General features: G+C 35.2%; 1 protein-coding gene across 3 annotated transcripts in view; it reads left to right on the plus strand.

Annotated features, from left to right (window-relative positions):
- CLINT1 (clathrin interactor 1) overlaps positions 1 to 19115 on the plus strand; it is a 67017-nt gene that overhangs the window by 22723 nt on the left and 25179 nt on the right. For 2 of the 3 annotated variants that reach the window (XM_082621582.1, XM_082621583.1), the window contains exons 2-5: positions 14484 to 14588; positions 15121 to 15217; positions 16982 to 17090; positions 18043 to 18207. In XM_082621582.1, the coding sequence (XP_082477708.1) occupies positions 14484 to 14588; positions 15121 to 15217; positions 16982 to 17090; positions 18043 to 18207 (476 nt within the window). Of the gene's footprint in view, positions 1 to 1152; positions 1172 to 14483; positions 14589 to 15120; positions 15218 to 16981; positions 17091 to 18042; positions 18208 to 19115 lie in introns of those variants that run through there. The other variant, XM_082621584.1, reaches the window with a different exon arrangement.

Below are 19115 nucleotides of genomic sequence, written 5' to 3' on the forward strand. Positions count from 1 at the left end.
ATAGTAAATTAACAAGTCTTTCTTGCTGTGATTCCAAAAAGCCTGAGATTGAAACATTCTCTGTCAGCTTTTTAAAAAAGAAATTTTGTGAGGGTAGTATTTCTTATGTCATTCTCTTTTGTGTATTTGTTGGTCAGTGGGTGTTTATTTTAGTCCTCTCTATTCATATCTTAATCTCAGCTTCCTTATCTTCCATCCCCCCCCTCTGTTACCAGGAGATCATAGATTTCATTTATGTATTCACTGGTCAGTTATTAAATACCCATTTTATGTGAGGCATTCATTGTTAGGCACTGAGAGGGAAACAAAAATGCATAACATATAAGTACAGTCAATTCTGATGATTTGAGGTAGTTATGTTTTAAAAAGTCACTGCAAACACTGAACCTTTGTTCATAGGGGAAATACAGGGTTAGTTTCCTGTAGGCCTCTGGTCACATTTTCATCAACCAATTAGTAACCTTTTATGTGTGTTTCTGTTTAAAGACACCTTCTTTAATACGTATATTGTTGATTCATTAACATTGAACTCAGGGCCAAGTACACTATAATTCATGTCTTATCTAACGTAGGTATATTCTCTGTAAGGCACATCATAACCTTCTTACTTTTAGAAACACTAGACAGTACTTCAGCAGTCAGCTTGGGGGCCATATTAAACAATGAAATCAAGAAAAATCATAAAGATGTGAAAAAGCAACACTGATTAGACCAGAGAACGGACGTTTGTTTACAGTACAAGAACTGAAACAAGAAGACAGAGCATCACCTTTTTGACCTCATCTGAGAATGCAGGACAGATGACTCAAATATTTTGCTGCACTCTTCACAAATGACCACAAAAGCACTGTGAATATTGATTTTGGTGTTAAAAATACATTTCAGTGAGCAAATATAAACTAACAAATACAGAGTCCTCAAATAATCAACTCTACTTGCATTTTAAAAACTTACATTGTATTAAGGGAATTAAGATAAATTCATACATAGCCATTGTATGGGCAGAATATAATTCATAAGAGTTATAAATTAATGTTTATTTCTTCATAGGAAAGGGAGACTATGGGCTGGAAAGAGTCAGGAAGGCTTCATTTTTGCATCTTCGTTTAAAACTAGGCTTGATTTTAACTGAAAGAAGAGGTGGGGATTCCAGGAGTGAACAGTTACTCAGGTAAGAAAGTAAAGGGCATGTTTAAATTCCAACTAGTAATACAGTATGATTATCCTGTAAAGTAAATGAAACAGAAGTAGTGGGAGAAAAGGCTAGACAGATAGGTTGAGTCCAGATTATGTAGGTCCTGATCACCTGCATGATCAATGAGGACTTTTTTAGTCAGAGGAAAGAAGCTATTTAAGGATTTTAATCCTTTTGTTTAATTAGTCAGTAAATACTTATTAAACATCTGCTGTCACCAAGCCTGTTCCTGGTACTGGGGATTTTAAGTGAGTTAGACAATTTGTGTCCTCTGGATGTTTTCAGTCTAGAAGGGGAGACAGGCAAGTAAACAAACACGTCCGTTATATAGTGCACTGGTTTTAGTTTTAGTTCAAGGTAATAGAAAGCACATAATGTACTTTGCTGTGTAGAGCACATAGGCAGATCCCCAGAGTTGAAGGAAGATTTCTTGGAAGAAGTAGCATTTAAGCTAAAATCTGATGATAAGGTGGGATTAGGTGGGGGGGGATGGGATGTTTGGGCAGAGGATTTAGAAACAGAGGGAATAGCATGTTCAGAGACCTGGAGAAAATAACAGTGATGGGACTGAAGAAATAAATTGGTATCTCATATGAAGGAATGTAGACTTCATCTCGAAGGTAATAAGGAGGACTTTGCTGGATTTAAAATGGGAGCTGAGATAGATAGGATTTGTATTTCGGCAAGAGTTGACTTTGTTTCTAGCCTGTTGGAAGATACAGGGGAAGCAGAGAGCCTGGTTACAAGGTTGTTGGCAGGAATCCCTGTGAGAAATGGTGGTCAACCTGGACCAAGGTAGTGGCAGTGTGTGTAGCTAGAAGTGGATGGACATATTTGAGAGATACTTAGAAAATGGGGTTGAAAAGACCTGGGAATGGATTGGATGCTAGCTAGCAGACGGGAGAGGAAGTAATCAATAGTGATGTTCAAGCCATAACCCAGGATGGTACTGTTTGTTCACTGTACAGGAGGAGGAAGATGTTTTAAGGGGAAGGTGGTAATGAGTTTGTGGTAGACTAACATGACCAACACTAAATATTAGGAAGATGAATCTGATTGTGCTTTGGAGGATGAATAAAAGGAGAATACACCTGAAATGAAGAGATTGTTAAATGCTTTTGTAGGAGTCTAGGCTAGAGGTAGTGCCTGTATTTTTAATGCAGATTGAACAGGTTTTGGAAATTAATGGGAAGTAGGCATTGAGGGAAAAGACTCCTGAAGATGACTCCAGACATCCCAACAACTGCACCCAGCCTGTCCAGCTTTATGATGTGCCCTGAGATCATATATTAGGATGAAAAACAGTGAAGCTACCTTCATGTTGTACCTCTCAAATACATAGGAACGAACATTTTATTGTTAAAAAGCAGCTCTAGGGTTTCCCTGGCGGCGCAGTGGTTGAGAGTCCGCCTGCCGATGTAGGGGACATGGGTTCGTGCCCCGGTCCGGGAGGATCCCACATGCCGCGGGGCGGCTGGGCCCGTGAGCCCTGGCCGCTGAGCCTGCGCGTCTGGAGCCTGTGCTCCGCAACGGGAGAGGCCACAACAGTGAGAGGCCCACGTACCGCAAAAAAAAAAAAAAAAAAAAAAAAGCAGCTCTAATTTGTAAGAATAATCATTTTTTTCTCGCTCTTGGGACTTTCTTTTGGGGTATCTCATATATGTATATAATTGATCCTTTTGAAAAATGTTAGCTCTGCATGAGGGAGCCTAGAAAAGCAGCTACCAGTGTGAGAGTAAGGAGCCATGGGGAGAGGCCATCCATCTCTTTTCCTGAGCTCTTTGCTGTGGTTCTTGTTCAGCTGTGCATTATAAAATATCATAAAATAAGTAAAATATATAGGAGATAAAGATGTTTAACATAATGGTTATTAAATGAGGATTAAGAAATTAAAACTTGAAGCTGAAATAAAGTGAGAACTTTGAAGGGGTTAGAATAAAGTTTTAAAGTTTTTTAAAACCCAATGCAGAAAGGACTTTACAAAAAGAGTAAAATAGATGAGTCTTAAAATAATATTGAGGGAATTCCCTGGCGGTGCAGTGATTAGGACTCAGTGCTTTCATTGCCAGGGCCTGGGTTCAATCCCTGGTCGGGTAACTAAGATCCTGCAAGTTGCATGGTACAGCCAAATTTAAAAAAAGAAAAAGTATATGTATAACTTAGATCAACAATAAAGTTCAATCAAGAGGTTTTTTTTAAGTGTGATAAAAATAAGTAAGAAGTAAAGCAAGGTAAAAGGCTGAAAGCCAGTCAACAGATAAGAGTTTAAAAACATAAAAGGCTTTTATTAGGTTAAAAATGAGAAATAACAGATACTAAAAATAATGGTAAGGTAAAAGGTATCAACTGACAATATTTTTGGAAGTTTGGAAAAAAGGGCCTTTTTAAAAAAATACATCAAAGTGGGTTTCTTGGGACACTTTCAAAATGTCACAAGGGAAAAGGTGTCTTGTCCCCAAAGTTTTAGCAATGTTTAATATAGTCCCTGTTGGAGACCCATAACGCACTTGAGAATAGTAAAGCCTCCAACAAGTGTTGCAGTAATAAAGTTGCCTTTGTTTTACGTAACGTTTCCTAAACCTTACCATGTAACACATTTCTCACACAACACCTATTAATGTCTCCCAGAGCATTTTTCACAAAACACTAGAGTACTGTTTCAGAAGAAAATAAAAAATGAAAATCTTAACAGTTACAGAGATACGTGATAAAAAGGAAAAAGTCAGCTGGAAATAAGAAAATGGATTTGGGTTGGGACTGGCATTCATTCCTTGGGTATGTCTCCTGTTGAAGCAGCAGTGTTCTGCAGGAGCCAAGGGGCAGAGAGCAACCTGATACCTTTACGTTCTGGCCCTCCATCCATAGCTGTCTTAGAAAGCTTTTTATCTGTGCAGACAGAGCATTGATGTAACACACAGGCTGCTGAGGCAGGGGAGTGCAAGCTGATCCTCCTCCAGCCAATGGACGCTTACCTAGCAAGTGAAAAGAAGTTTTATATACAAGTACTGTTTTTCTTTTCTTTAAAAAAAGATCATGTTTTTTCATTGTGTAAGTGAAATTTTAAACAAATGTGCCTCCACTCCAACACTTCTTTTTTTTTTTTTTTTTTTCACCCCAACACTTCTTATGGGCTTTTTTCCTTTAGGCTTTGTCCACATGCACATGTGTTTTTATATAGTTGGTAGTGGTTAATATTCATACAGTTTTGTGTTGTGAGAGCTTTTTTCCTATGGCCATGAAAGGAAGAAATTCCTAGTGGTGGCTGCCTCTGCCTGTTCTGTTGCTACATTGTTCCAAGCACCATTTCTGCAACATCTTGGGAGCAGTTTTTCATTCTGCTTCCCTGAACCACTCAAAAGGTCTTCCCTTTTCCCAGCCTCCCCAAATCTTAATGCTGCCAGAGTGCCTCTCTGGAAAATAATAACTCCTTAGCATTGTGGGACTAGCCTATGTTGGGACAGCTTTTTTCTAAGCCTATCGTCTGCTGCCCAGGTCATGTTAGCAGTGCTTATGCTAGAGAGACATTAGAAGGGCTTCCATATAAACCATCAAGACCCGTGAATATCCAGACATTTCCTAGTATAATGATTTTGCTGTTACAGAGGAAACAGGATAGAGAAACTGGGTGTCATGGCTTTTCTAACATCCTTTGTTCAGCTAGACACCTCATGGAGTGAGTTACATGGGCCTTATTTTTGGTACTTTGAAGCTCAGAATTCTGCAACTTTTTCAATATCCCCAAATTGTAGATATAAACTTCATGCTAAATATGTTTCTTCTTATAATAGCTTAAAAGTCTTTGTTTTTCGTGTAATCTGCTTTGGGATGTGTGGCTTCAGTAGCTGATATTTATGAGTTAGTTTAGTGAATCCAAAAAAATGTTAGAGACATTATCAGATGATGTCAGATTACCACCACAGGAGAAATTGCTGCTTAATGTAAAAATAAAACCCTAGCTCATGGTTGGTGGTGTACCAAGATTAAAGAGAGTGAACTTCAAAATACAAACTCTGTTAAGCGTAAAATGGCAGTTCTGTGCTAGGGCTTGTATTGATACTTGTACTGTCTCTTAGTGAAACTCATTTCCAGATCTTTGGCCATTTTTAAATAATAGCCATCCTGCCTTGTTGTATAGTTATGTGCTCGAAATCTTCATTTCAGTGTGCACACCGGGGTCAGATAGGCTGCCAGTTACCATGACTGTAAAGTCCCACAGCAGTGAATGAGATGGGTAAGTAATAAGTATTCATGCCAGTGTACTCTAAGGGGCCATATAAAGAATATCTTCAAACTAAAAATGATAAATACTGGCAGAAAAGTAACCATGTGTGCTAAATGCTTTACATGTCATTTCATTTAATCTCTGTAATACATAGGAACTACCTTTCAGATGAGGAAACTGGGACACATCAGTGGTTGATTTGTCCAAGGATCAGAGACAAGATATGGGCCCTATTCATTTCTAATAAATTATTGATCAATTAATATACATACTACTTTGCTTTTCTACAAATAACCATAAAAGATGAATCAGATCATGAAAATACATTAGATGTGCACTGTTTTCCTCTAGTGTGGCCTTGTGTTTTGGAACAGTTCCTGGAGTCAAGGCTCATTTTAATGTCTGAATAAGGGCTGCTATAAAATGGATTATGTAATTTGCTATTGCTAACCACTGAAGTTGTAAGGAAAGGGAAATAGTTTTATAGTTTCTTTCTCCCACAGGTCATAATTTAGTTGTGGACATCAGGATGTTTTTCTTGGCTTATCTCATCCATGTAGTTTTCCTTTGCACATCTGTTACATAAATTACTAAACTATTTTCTTGAAAAGGTGCCAGTTTAAGTCACACTTAATAGTGATAAAGAGGTCGGTACCTTTTGGAAAAAAGAATTAAATGACAGATTTTGAGGGGCAGAAATCCAACTACCATCCCAATTTAAGTATTTTTTTGTTTTGGATCAATTCCTGTGTTTTTTGAAAATTGAAATAATTATATGTGGTTTCTAGTGTTTCCCAAAAGACCTTATGTTGGACTATAAATATTTAATGATCTTTCATATAAAATGAGGTATTTTAGTTACTGCTTCTGTAAATTATCTTTCCAGTGATCAATTTATGTATACATTCTAGTCTGGTACAAAGTTTGCCATTTGAAATTAAATTTGGAGTATTGATTTCTTTAATGATTATTCATCTTATGTACCCTTACCTTGAATTCTACATACACCATAAAATAATGATTTTTCTGGGGTTTTTTTGGGGGGGGGAAATTCATAAGATTTATTATTTCTGCTAGTTACATGTTAGGACTACTTTATACTTAAATGATGAACAAGTCAGTTAGGAATCTCAGAAATTTTAGATGTGGGTCTGGTTAATTTTGGCTTGTGCAAACTGATACTGAATCAATACTGGAAATTTTCATGGAATGTTCGGTAAACTGTTACATAAGCAAGGGCCCAAGTATTTTTTTAATGCACATTGTGAAATTGTGTAGATTTGGAATGCTGACTTTTAAGCTTGAAATCTTTAGATAAAGATATCATTTAGAATACTGATAATCTGTAATGGCTGTTTTTAGAGATTGGAAGAGAAAGTACGTTATAAATCGGTGTCAGTTACTGATAAAAGTTCTTAGATAAAATTTTTTTGCATTACATTTCCTACTGTGTAACCGGTCTCCTTTCTAAATTACGGTAGAGTCTTGATAGATTTTTCTGTTCAGAGTTTTGACTTTTTAGAACAGATCTTAGAAGATTTGTTAACAGGAAATAATGTATAATTTTGTTATGATCCAAATCTGACTTGCAGTATGGGAACTAGTCACTTAGCTAATAAGCCAGTCACTGGCATCCACCTTGCAGCTCAGCCCTGTTGTGCTCCAGTTCTGGGGCTGTGGTAACACCTTAACTTTTTGTGTGTGAAAAACGACTCAAAAGAAAGCCAGCCTCTGGTACTGGTATTGAATGTGGCAGAGCCTAAGAAATGATGATTCACAGGCAGAAAATAGAAGTTTTACGCGTATTTAAAGAGGAACACAGTTAAGGGTTTGGTCATACCTTGGACTGATGACACAATCAAATCCATATGGAATCAGTAAAAGAAATTTATGGAAAATGTTCTGCCATGCAAAAGTTTCTCACCTAAGAAATAAAATTTAGTTAATCTAAATATTGGTTACCCTGTGTTAAGGAAGTATAATATGCACAGGATACTTTAATTTTTGATTGAATCTGGGAGACTGTCAGGAGTCTACATTAACATTTTTATTTTCACAGTTTTAAAGATACACAAAGGTCTTCAGCTCATCTTCCAAGAATGTTAGGGGTTTATTATAGTTTCTTCTACCTGCAGAGTAGTGTTTAGTGTTTATTTTGCTCTCTGTTTGCTTTGCCCCCCGCAGAATGAAAAATACTTTTATAGAAAACAGTTTTGTAGAATTTATCTTTCCACTTTATCTGTAAGTAGTACAAATGCAGTGTAAAATTTTGAGTTAAGATTACGAGAATATTGAGCCATATCTATCAACAGTGTTCAGTAATAGTAAAACATCACAGGTGATTAAAATTCTATAGTTCATTTCTCCACCCCATGATAATACTGGTCTGAACTATTTATTGAAATTGAAGGCCAGCATCACTGAGAATGGATCAAAGAATTTGGTAGTAGAATTTATGTGAGAATAGCTTTTGATTAAGAAAAGAGTATATAGTCCTTAATTTTCTTACAACTTAAAACAATTAGAATTTCAAAAATAGTTATGTCAGTTAGGAGTACTTTTCATAATAATATGTGGGGAGGGAACAATTAAAATGGTGTTTTGAACATTAATACATTTTCTGTGGTTTTAATGTCATATAGGCAGGCTGCTTGAGTTTGGACTTAGTTTTTCTGTCTGTGCCATGTTTTTAAAATGTATTAGGTATCTAGTTATAATACGATCTTTATAACTGGATCTTTAAGTATCTAGAATTATTTGAAAACTTAGAAGCTTTAAAAAGGACTGTGGGACCCCGTTCCTCCCTCAATAAAACCTGGCAGCAGATTGCTCTTTAATATTTATTTGGGTTTAATTTTTTTTTTTTTACTGTGATAGCTAAAGGAAGAGGTATAATATTTCAGTGCATATTCTTGCTGATTATTTTTAAAAGTAGCAATTAAATATTGTAGCATTTAGCATTTTAATGTTCCCTCTTGAAAAGTGAAGAGGAAAACAGAAGGTACATAATCCAGCACAGTCCTCCGTGTAAATAGGTGAAGTCATGAATAATATGCACATGAGCATACTACATACCTATAAGTGGATTGAAATAGGGTATTTTTTTTTAAGTAAGCAGGTTATTCTTTTCTGAAATCTTGTTACTGCAGAAGAATGGTTGAGAGCCTCAGATTTTAGATGTCTTCAATTTCAGTTCTTTCCTATTTAAACTGTTTTCTTTACCTTGCTTTTAAGAATATGTATGTTTAAGAGGGGTACATTGGTTTCCTTCTTTTCAACTGGATAGTTTGTTTTTAATTTTACTAAAACCAAGGAAAATGTAATTTCCATGACCGAGAATATATCTTTTTAAACATTAATTCAGCATTTAGTTCTTTTAGTAGCACAATTTGTGATGTCATCTTATATATTAATTAGTAGACTTTTAGCTCAGATGATACTACTAATTCTCTGATTTTAGAGCATTATGGCGTAATAGAAAATGGGCTACATTTAATTAGAATTAGAAAACCTAACAAAATTTGGACATCTATTGCTATTTACTAGTCATGTGATCCTGAGTGTAAGTTTATTTAAAGTTCTCTACTAAGGAGATGCTATTAAATATTTTTCCCTCTCTCCTCACTCAAATTTTTAAATTATTTATTTTTTGGTAGGGGGGCTTTTGCTAGTAATGGCAGTGTGGTAGCACTAGAGAGAAAGTGGCAAGCATCAGGTTTGTTATTTGTTTCTTCTGTACTTATCAATATTTCATTATTTTCTTCTTATGATACAGATGGAGTACTATAGTTTTTTCCTTGTTTTAGCACTGTAGCTATATAACTATGTTACTGTATAATCAAATATGATAATAACATCTGCTTTAGCAACATTAATTCTTCTACTGAACCATTGCTTGTGTTAAGACATAATTCATTGCTTTGTGTTTCATTTTCAGATCAAGAAAAAGCTTTTTTTTTTGGATGGGTAGCAATATGAGTATTGAACCTGTAAATGTTCAGCTTGCAAATAAGGGTAATGTGGTGAAGACCATCATCCCCTGATGAAAAATGAATGTTACATGGTCCATTATCTAGCTTTTAGAGCAAGTATTCTTAAAACTGTTTCTCTGCTCTTTTGGTTAGAAATATTTTAAAAAAGGAACAGATTTTCCTGGCATAAGTAATTTGTTACCTGAGAAAACTGTCTTTTTCAGTGTTCATTTTAAGGGTGTTTTATTGTTTTTAAAAAGTTTCTTAAAGAGTGATATTTTTAGAGGGAGTTTTACCTATATCGTAAAAGTATCTTCTGAAGTCTGTGGCATTAAGATCAAGAGGTCACTTTTAAATATAGATTTTAATGTTGGGAATTATTCTTCCCTAATACAGTTTTTTTTTTAATCGCATTAATTTCAATATTAGGTACCTAAGTTGTCCCTGTGGTTTTACACACATAGCATTTGGTATACATATTTTAGTTTGTATACATATATTTTAGTTACTAGTTTGCTACACTTACTAGCCTGATAACAAGACATTGGAAGTACAAATAATACTAATTTGGTCTACCATGATGCTTATTTGCCTATAAATAGTTAAAATGTTGCTAATGATGATATAGTACTCCATTTGTATTCTTAATGGCATTTTAATACTTTTCTCTTGGTTACAATATAATGTTCATAGGGGAGATTTTGGAAAATATAGGAAAAAAGAAAACACAGTTTGAAGAAAAAAAAATACATTATTTAAAGCCACTACTTTGAATGCTGTATTTGTCTCTGTCTCTTGCTGCCTCTGTTTTTCTGACTCTCTTGTGTTTGTAAGTGTGGATGTTCGTACGAAAAAACACAAGTTTAACCATCTAATAGAAAATACTGCTGAATATTTTTTCCTGAGCTCGGAATGATTAAAGTCTTTATAATAACTTTAAAACAAAAATAAGAAACCATATTAAAAATACAGACCCATTTGATTCCATTTTGTTTAGAAAGAAGTAAAATTTAAAAGGCAGGCTAGGAAAAAGGCTTCTTACTAAATCTGTTTCAATTTTCGTATTCCTTTAAGTTAAGACTGGATTATACCTGTACTTTACCTTTTCTCCTGGTTTGTCGTTTTGTTTTAGCAAAGCGTATTCTTGAACTTTTGGCAGGAAAAAATACCATAAGACTATTCAAGTTTTTTCTTGTCAGTCATTATACTGATTATTCTTAATGCAGATTAGAAGAATGACTGACCATCTATAGGTAAAGCTCCATTTTAGCTTTTACTTTCAACCAATTTTGCCTCTAAAACCTGGACCCAAACTGTTACCGAGTAAAAATAACTTGATATTTATCAGTAGTGACCAGTGAAATAAGCAGAAAATAGGGAATAAAGAGGAGGGCCCAAATGAACACTAATCATTAACAAATTGAATAATCAACCCTTGACTTAGTTGAATATTGGCTGTGTTCATATAGCCATAGAAGCATGTGTACAGGACTTGAGGATGGTAACTTTTAGTAGTTAGCATTAAAAATCCAACTGAGTGAGTAGTGCTGGGTAGTGCAGAGTTAAGTACTCTCTTTGGGGACTCTTAGTCCTGTCCTACCTGCCTGTTGCTGGGGTGCTATGAGGAGCACATGTGAAGTGTGTGAAAACACTGGTTTGATTTTAATTGTGGATTTTATCCTTATAAAAAGCAGTGGTTCAATATTACTTTAAGGTAAAAATCTTCAGAACATGAGCAGCTTCTTATGTTCCTCACTCTGTTCACTCCCTGGTAATTTCCTTTAATTTTGTTTGCAGAACAGATCCTTGACCTTTGTCTGAATTTTGTGTGTTTTAAAAAACTGATGAGAGATCCCCCTCTAGTGTCTGAATTATCCATTCTTAAAACATTTGTGTCAATCATAAGAAGTTTTAGGAATTAATAAGCTGGATGTTTTTTCCTTTCACATCTGGACATAACTTTTTTTTTTTAACTTTTCTTTTTTGGGGGAGAGGGGAGGAATTATTTTCCTTTCTTAAAAAGGGCACTGGAATTATGGGTAGGGTGTGGATTGAGGGCAATAGAAAACATGGGAAAGGAAGGATCAAAATGCCATTTCTACCTTTTTAGAAACAGTTATTTTTAAATGACCTGGAATAAGGCCAAACTATACAGTGTTGTTTTGTTTTAGTTTATATTTGTTTCTGAATTAAGTGCAGCTTAAAAATACTTTGTTTTGGAATTCTTTATGCCATCGGATCTCATCTTGAGCGTTCCAGTTTCTGGAAAGCAGCGGTATTGTTAGAAAATGGTTTTAAAATACAGCCTGATACTCTCCGTGGAGGAGTTCTAACTTTGTTACTTTTTGTTACTATTGTTGCCATGTTTTTCCATGTTGTTGCCATTTTATATTTTATGTTGTGTGTTCTAATGGCAAGTTGTCCTTTTACATAGTTCCCATTGTTTCTCAACCAAGGAAATAAGGAGATTCTTAAGCTATTGGCTCTCTGCCACCTCTTCCTCTTAAACACACAGCACTCAAACACATATAGGCCTTCAGCTAAGAATTTTGCGAAGGGTTAGGGAAAACAGGACCTTTCTCATTCGACCCATGGGTTTTTGTAGCTTGAACAAGGAAAGTAGTGTTTGGAAAGCTACAGCATTTATGAAGGCTCTAGTAAAAATATTTCATGTACATGGCCTAGGGATTAACTCTTCATCTTGTTCTCCAACAAATTAAACAGTGCAAACAATTTCAAGTGCATTCTTGGTCATGAAATGCTTGAATGAATTATAATCCTAATTGCTATTGTTCATTCCCACAGCTGCACTTTTAACTGCCTAAGCTGTGCATTCTTCAGCCAGTAAGATAAACAACAGCATTTTGAAATCCATTATTTTGTGGCATCTTAAATTGCAAATGTGTCATTGGCCACCTTAATTTTATTTTGGTTCAGTTGTTAGCAAAATTATTTTTAAAAGTTACTATTTCTTTATATTTATATATAAAATTTTTGTTAATAGAATGATTATGGGTTTTTATAAAAATCCATTCATTAATAGTCTTAAAATTTGAAGGACGCAGTGGAGACCAGGGATTTATTTTAGTGGCATGGCAATAATTTGTATTTGTTATCAAACAGTTGGTATTTTAGGAGAAAGAAAGTAATAGGATTTCGCTTTTCTACCTTAATAGAACAGTATTCTGAATGTAAATCTAGAAGCCATATTTATTCTGTGATTTGTCAAGTCATTTATATGCATAATGGTTCCTTTAAAATTTGAACTGTTTATTAATTGAAGTATTTGTAATAAATTTGAAATTTATATTTGAGAGATTCGAGTGCCAATTATAATCAAACCTTCCTTATTTAAAACAACTCTTTTTTTTTTTTTTTGTGCGGTACGTGGGCCTCTCACTGTTGTGGCCTCTCCCGTTGCGGAGCACAGGCTCCAGTCGCACAGGCTCAGCGGCCATGGCTCACGGGCCCAGCCGCTCCGCGGCATGTGGGATCTTCCCAGACCGGGGCATGAACCCGTGTCCCCTGCATCGGCAGGCGGACTCTCAACCACTGTGCCACCAGGGAAGCCCTAAAACAACTTTTTGATGACTGAAAAACCATACAGCAAAAGTGGGGTAGATATAACTAATAAGAGTTATTACCAAATTCTTATTTTTTCGCTATTTCTAAAACTCAATTTTAAGTGGAAGATTTGAATTACCATATTTACAGGCATCTGTTTTAACAATTGTTCAGTAATAATTGGAGTGTTACATGTCCAATGAGTACTACTATAATATGTCACATTTCCGCAGTATGTATTCCTCAGAATGTCTTTGAATTCTTCAATCCATATAAGCATGAGAAATTCTTTTTTAACAACCACACATTTTGCCATCTCATATCTTAATTGTAAGGTATTTTTTTCAAAGTGAGTTCTTTCTTATAAAAATATTACTTAATATTGATATTTTAAAATTCTAATAGGTGATATTATCTCTAATAATAATAGCTAACTTTTATTGAGCACTTCCTATATATGTCAGACACTGTACCATTGTGTATCATTTGATATGTTACCCTTTGAGATAGTAGTAGTATTCTTCCTTGTTCCCATTTTACATTTGAGGAAACATTAAGAGAAGTATTGGGTTGGCCAAAAAGTTCGTTCAGGTTTTTCTGTAAGATCTTATGGGGAAAAATACAAACGAACTTTTTGGCCAACCCAAAAAATAATTTTGCCAAAGATCACAAAGTTAATTGGAGTCATATCTTTCTGACTCCTAGAATCCATGTTCTTGACCACTGGTGAAGTCTTAAGTGAAAGTTAAATACATTATCATACAGTCTCCAGATGGAATATTATGTAGCCATTAGAAATGAGGGCTGGGACTTCCCTGGCAGTCCAGTGGTTAAGACTCCATGCACGCTTCTACCACCGCAGGGGCACGGGTTCGGTCCCTGGTTGGGGAACTAAGACCCCACATGCTGTGCAGTGCAGCCAAAATATAAATTAATTAATTAAAAAAAAAAAACACTGAGGGTTACAGTGACTACACAGTGACAGAAAACACATGTGGTACAGTAAGTGAAAAAAGACAAGGACTACAGTTAAATGTTCATACTGGTTCTAAACATCTTTAGACTGTTATCTTTGATTTTTCATTGCTTTTTTATACTGTATAAATAACATTTAGCTTTTATATAATTTTGCTCATTAATTTAAAGAATTTCTGTGAACAGGAAACCTAAGACTGCATGTAAACCAGGTCTGGTCAGCAAAATGACAACTTAGCTTTATAATAGACTGTAGCATGTTCAATTTCCTTTTTAATTTGACCTAAAGCCATTTTTTACTGGACTTATGCCAGCTCTAATGTAATCTCTCATCTGTATTCTTGAAGCCTAATGGAATAGTAAAATCTTCTTAAAGATAACTTAAATGTGTTATATAGTGTCCTCAGGGTAGCTTGTGCACAAAAGATGTTTTCTTTCCCACCTTGTAGAGGTATCTCATTAGGACACCCAGTAGTGTCATTATTAAGTTTTCATGTGTTTCTCAGTTTTGATGCTAATCTTTGTGCGTATGTGCATGCATTTTTTTTCTCTGCAGCACCAATGTGGTTATGAATTATTCAGAGATAGAGTCTAAGGTTCGAGAAGCAACGAATGATGATCCTTGGGGACCTTCTGGGCAACTCATGGGAGAGATTGCCAAGTAAGTGATAATTTGACTCAGCAGTGCAGAAAGAATGCAACTATCTTCACCTAGAAATGTGAAATTTGCTTTCAGTTTTAAACTGTTCAGCTGCCAGATATAAATTTTGCATATAATCATTCAGATATTAATGGGGGAAATTTTACAGAGGATCCATTCCCCTTAGATATTAGCTCAGAAAAGTAAAACAAAATTTTTCTTTTTCAATGAAGTTTAGACAAACTTTGTTAAAATTTTGACAAATGCATATAAAATGACTTAAAGCTAGGAAAATATTTCCCTGTTGAACATCTGGACGATTATGCCAGTGAATGAAGGGCTTGTAAAATATGATATTAATTAGTGGGACTTATGAATGTGCTTGATATTGTATAAAATATAAGAAAGACATTTTTAAGGAAGCATATCTAAATTTTTTTGAATTAAGCTTATTAATTTTTTAAAGCTCTTTAGGAAAACACAGAACAAGCCTGCCATCTACTGTCAGAATTAAAACACTGCAAACTCTTAAGGAAAATTATTCTTTTTTCAGGGCTACATTTATGTACGAACAATTTCCAGAACTTATGAACATGCTTTGGTCACGAATGTTAAAAGACAACAAAAAAAATTGGAGAAGAGTTTATAAGGTATGGGTTTTAGTCTGTATTTATTATTTGACACGTTGAAGACAAATGCTTGAAGTTTTTAGGTGTATATAAGTGATTATGAAGGATGTTGAATCCTAGAATAGAATATTCTAAAACAGGTAAAAGTAGTAGATTTGCTGTTTGTGTTCTGTTTTCTAGTCACCATAAACAACTCTTCATATATTTGTGCATATCGAAAGTAATGAATCTATAGTAATATGCATGTTTAGTGTATGAGCAATTAAGATGAAAACCACCCTCTAATATGCTTTGTCATCTCTACATAAAAATTTGCCAGTATTATTACAGTATTGTGCACCAAAAATATGTTAAATTTAAGTATAACAGGATATTCTAAAGCGTTAAAATTCTAACATTTTAAAATTTGCAAGTATGTACTCTTTTGTTAGATTCATTTAATACTGATCTCATCATATAATGTAGAATTCTAAAACAAGATAGTAATCTGTTCTTCCATCCCCATGATATTTTCTTGCTGCTCAGAAAGTTTTTCTGTGCTTTCCAAAATGGTGTTATTATATTTATATTTGAAACTTTGAAAGCAACGTTTCTGGCTTTCAGTATTGAAAATCAATGCTTTATTTAGTTCCATGTTTTTGATGTTGTTTGTCTCTGAAAACATTCACTGTCATTCCTTTAGCTTATACAGTAGTAGTGATGAAATAGTTTAAATTTCTATAAATTAATTTTTTTAAATTAGAGCTTTTTGTTTGTTTTAATAATTCTTGGGTAAACTACTTTTTTAACGAATAAATTCCTGGTAGAATGAGGGTTTTTTCCCCCTCAATTTCTTCAACCTAACTAGATTTTCATAGATCTAATCATCTTTATGTGAAGTTTGTTCCAAACAAAGTTAAGTTCATAATTCATTGGTTTTTAGTGCATTCACAAAGTTGTGGAGTAGTTACTAATGTCTAAACCAGAACATTTTCATCACCTCAAAAAGAAATCCCGTAAACATTCTTTTCTCATATTTGCTGGCAGCAAGTTTTTTTTTCCCTTTGATTCTTTTTTTTTTTTACGTGTCAGCATAAATCACGTTTTTAGCAGAAAATATCTATATTTTCCAAAACAAGCAGCAAGTTTTTTTAAACACAAGCTATATCATAAACCTCCCAAATTAAATTTTATCTGGGAAAAATGCTGTGAGGTCATATAATTACCAAATACTTGTCCTCTTTAAACTGATGTTTCTAACACTAAAACTGAACCAGCTTTCTAAAAGCTTAGTGTTCATTTATATCATACATTCAGATATTTAACATCAAAGTTTTTTTTTAATCTTTTTTTTTTTTTTTTTTTTTTTTTGTGGTACGCGGGCCTCTCACTGCTGTGGCCTCTCCCGTTGCGGAGCACAGGCTCCGGATGCGCAGGCTCAGCGGCCATGGCTCATGGGCCCAGCCGCTCCACGCAGCATGTGGGATCCTCCCGGACCGGGCACGAACCCGCGTCCCCTGCATCGGCAGGCGGACTCTCAACCACTGCGCCACCAGGGAAGCCCCGTGTATCCAGTGGACAGTTTATAATTATTTAGTACGCTTGGTATAAGAGGAACTTTAAATTGATAATATGAGTTTTTAAAGGTACTTTTAAAGTCTAATGTAAGGTAAAGAACCCACACACACATACACACACAAAGATTATTTATTTGCTAATGTTAGAATTTTTTTTTTTTAGCCATTTACCAGAGCTCTACCAGAATTTATTTCATTAAATCTCATTTGGTGCTTTGTATTTTTACAGTCATTGCTGCTCCTAGCTTACCTCATAAGGAATGGATCAGAGCGTGTTGTTACAAGTGCCAGAGAACACATTTATGATTTGCGATCCCTGGAAAATTACCACTTTGTAGGTGAGCAATGGAAAAACCTTATAAGCAAATTAAAACAGTAGTTGGAGTTGTCAGTCACCTGAACCAGCTTAGAAGCTTCTCTGCTCTAATTAGAATGTGACTGTTGCTGGTTGTGTGACGAGTGCAGAATCCAAGACGCGGGGCCCTAGAGTATTAATTAGTGAAGACAAGAACTTGCAGAAAATACTGGCTAATAACAACAGAACCAACACAACATGAGTGTTCGGGTTTATATTAAAATATGCACTGGAGACTGGTCCCCTGTGGTGTCCATAAAGGAATAGCTTTAATCATATGGGAAGAAAAGGTTAGAGCTCCAAAACACACACATCTGTTTGAAGCTGGGGTTTTTTTTTCCTCCCACCAAATAATATTTACTGTGCAAAGGCAGCAAGGCCAGAGTGTGTTTTGAATGTGAAAGAGGATACAGAATGAACCACGTTTCATTTTGTAGCATACCCCAGTTGAAAGCACTTTAAAAATTCAGTTTTTCAGCTACACTAAATCCTGGTAATTAGTGTTTCCAAACTTGTATTGGGGAGATGAAGGCGTTTGGGTGCTTTTCAGTCATTAAAATGTACGTTTTGTTTTGTTTTGTTAAAATACCATAGAAAAAGAAAATAACATTTTTGGATATTAGCCCATTTTGTATGGTTATTGTTAGTAATCCTTTTTAGTGGATCTTTAATTGATTTTGCATAGAACCGTTATCTGTGGTCCTTTTTAGTTCATCTTTGCACTCTCTTATAAGCCAGAATTGCATCTCAAGATTTAGGATTTGATGAGGAAATGACAAAATTCAGTAACACAATTTGCCTCTTTTTATTCACTGTAAAATATTGAAGTTGGTTTCTTGTGTTGAAATTTTCATGTCTTTTTTGTGTGTGTTAAAGAGTTTGATACATATTAACTGAATTCTTAAGGTTTTGTTTCTCCCTTACCATCCTCACAGATGAGCATGGCAAGGATCAAGGTATAAATATTCGCCAGAAGGTGAAAGAATTGGTTGAATTTGCCCAGGATGATGACAGGCTTCGTGAAGAGCGAAAGAAAGCAAAGAAGAACAAAGACAAATATGTTGGGGTTTCCTCAGACAGTGTTGGAGGATTCAGATACAGTGAGTATCAAAGACAGACTGGCACCTAAGCATCAGTTTAGCTTCTTGGGTGTATTTTAAGAATCATTGAAATACCGAAGACAAAAATGCTATTTTGAATACATACAATATTGAGATATATGTAATACTCGTTTTGGCTCCTGTAGATCTTAGGAATCTTTCTATTTTTTACTTTTGTGTTTCAAGAATATGATTTTAACCATTAAGCATTACTGAATGACCAAACTTTGAGTTGACATACAGAGAATAAAATAGATATATGCCCTTTCCTCTTGGGGTTCCCATTCTAAGAAGAAAAAAGGATTTCTGTAACTTACCATGTAGAGCATTAAAAAAAAAAGTTTGATGAAGAGATTCATCCTCCTAATTCAAAACCAGTTTAGTTCTATTTTTGGCCAAAAATAGAGCTACAGGTTAGTCCATCCTGAGTCTCTCCCCTTAATTAAGCACTGCGTTAATTTGACGTAGAAAAAGGTAACTGACAATACCATCAGTTTTTCATCTAGGCCTATCACTGTATTGTTCCTAACATATTTAAGAACAGCTAGAACATTCATCTCTCATGTTTATTTTATTTATTTATTTATTTATTTTTGCGGTACGCGGGCCTCTCACTGTTGTGGCCTCTCCCATTGCGGAGCACAGGCTCCAGACGCGCAGGCTCAGCGGCCATGGCTCACGGGCCCAGCCGCTCCGCGGCATGTGGGATCTTCCCAGACCGGGGCATGAACCCGTGTCCCCTGCATCGGCAGGCGGACTCTCAACCACTGCGCCACCCGGATGTTTATTTTTAATGTAATAATATGGTTTTCCTAAAATAGATCACTAGGTAGGTGCTTGAAACATACAGAAAATAAGAACTCTCTTTCACAGGATGTTCCTTTGGACTCGTTCTGTCTTCTGTGAAC

The sequence above is a fragment of the Mesoplodon mirus genome, assembly GCF_964341445.2.
Source record: "Mesoplodon mirus genome assembly, chromosome: 5".
Lineage (NCBI taxonomy): Eukaryota > Metazoa > Chordata > Mammalia > Artiodactyla > Ziphiidae > Mesoplodon > Mesoplodon mirus.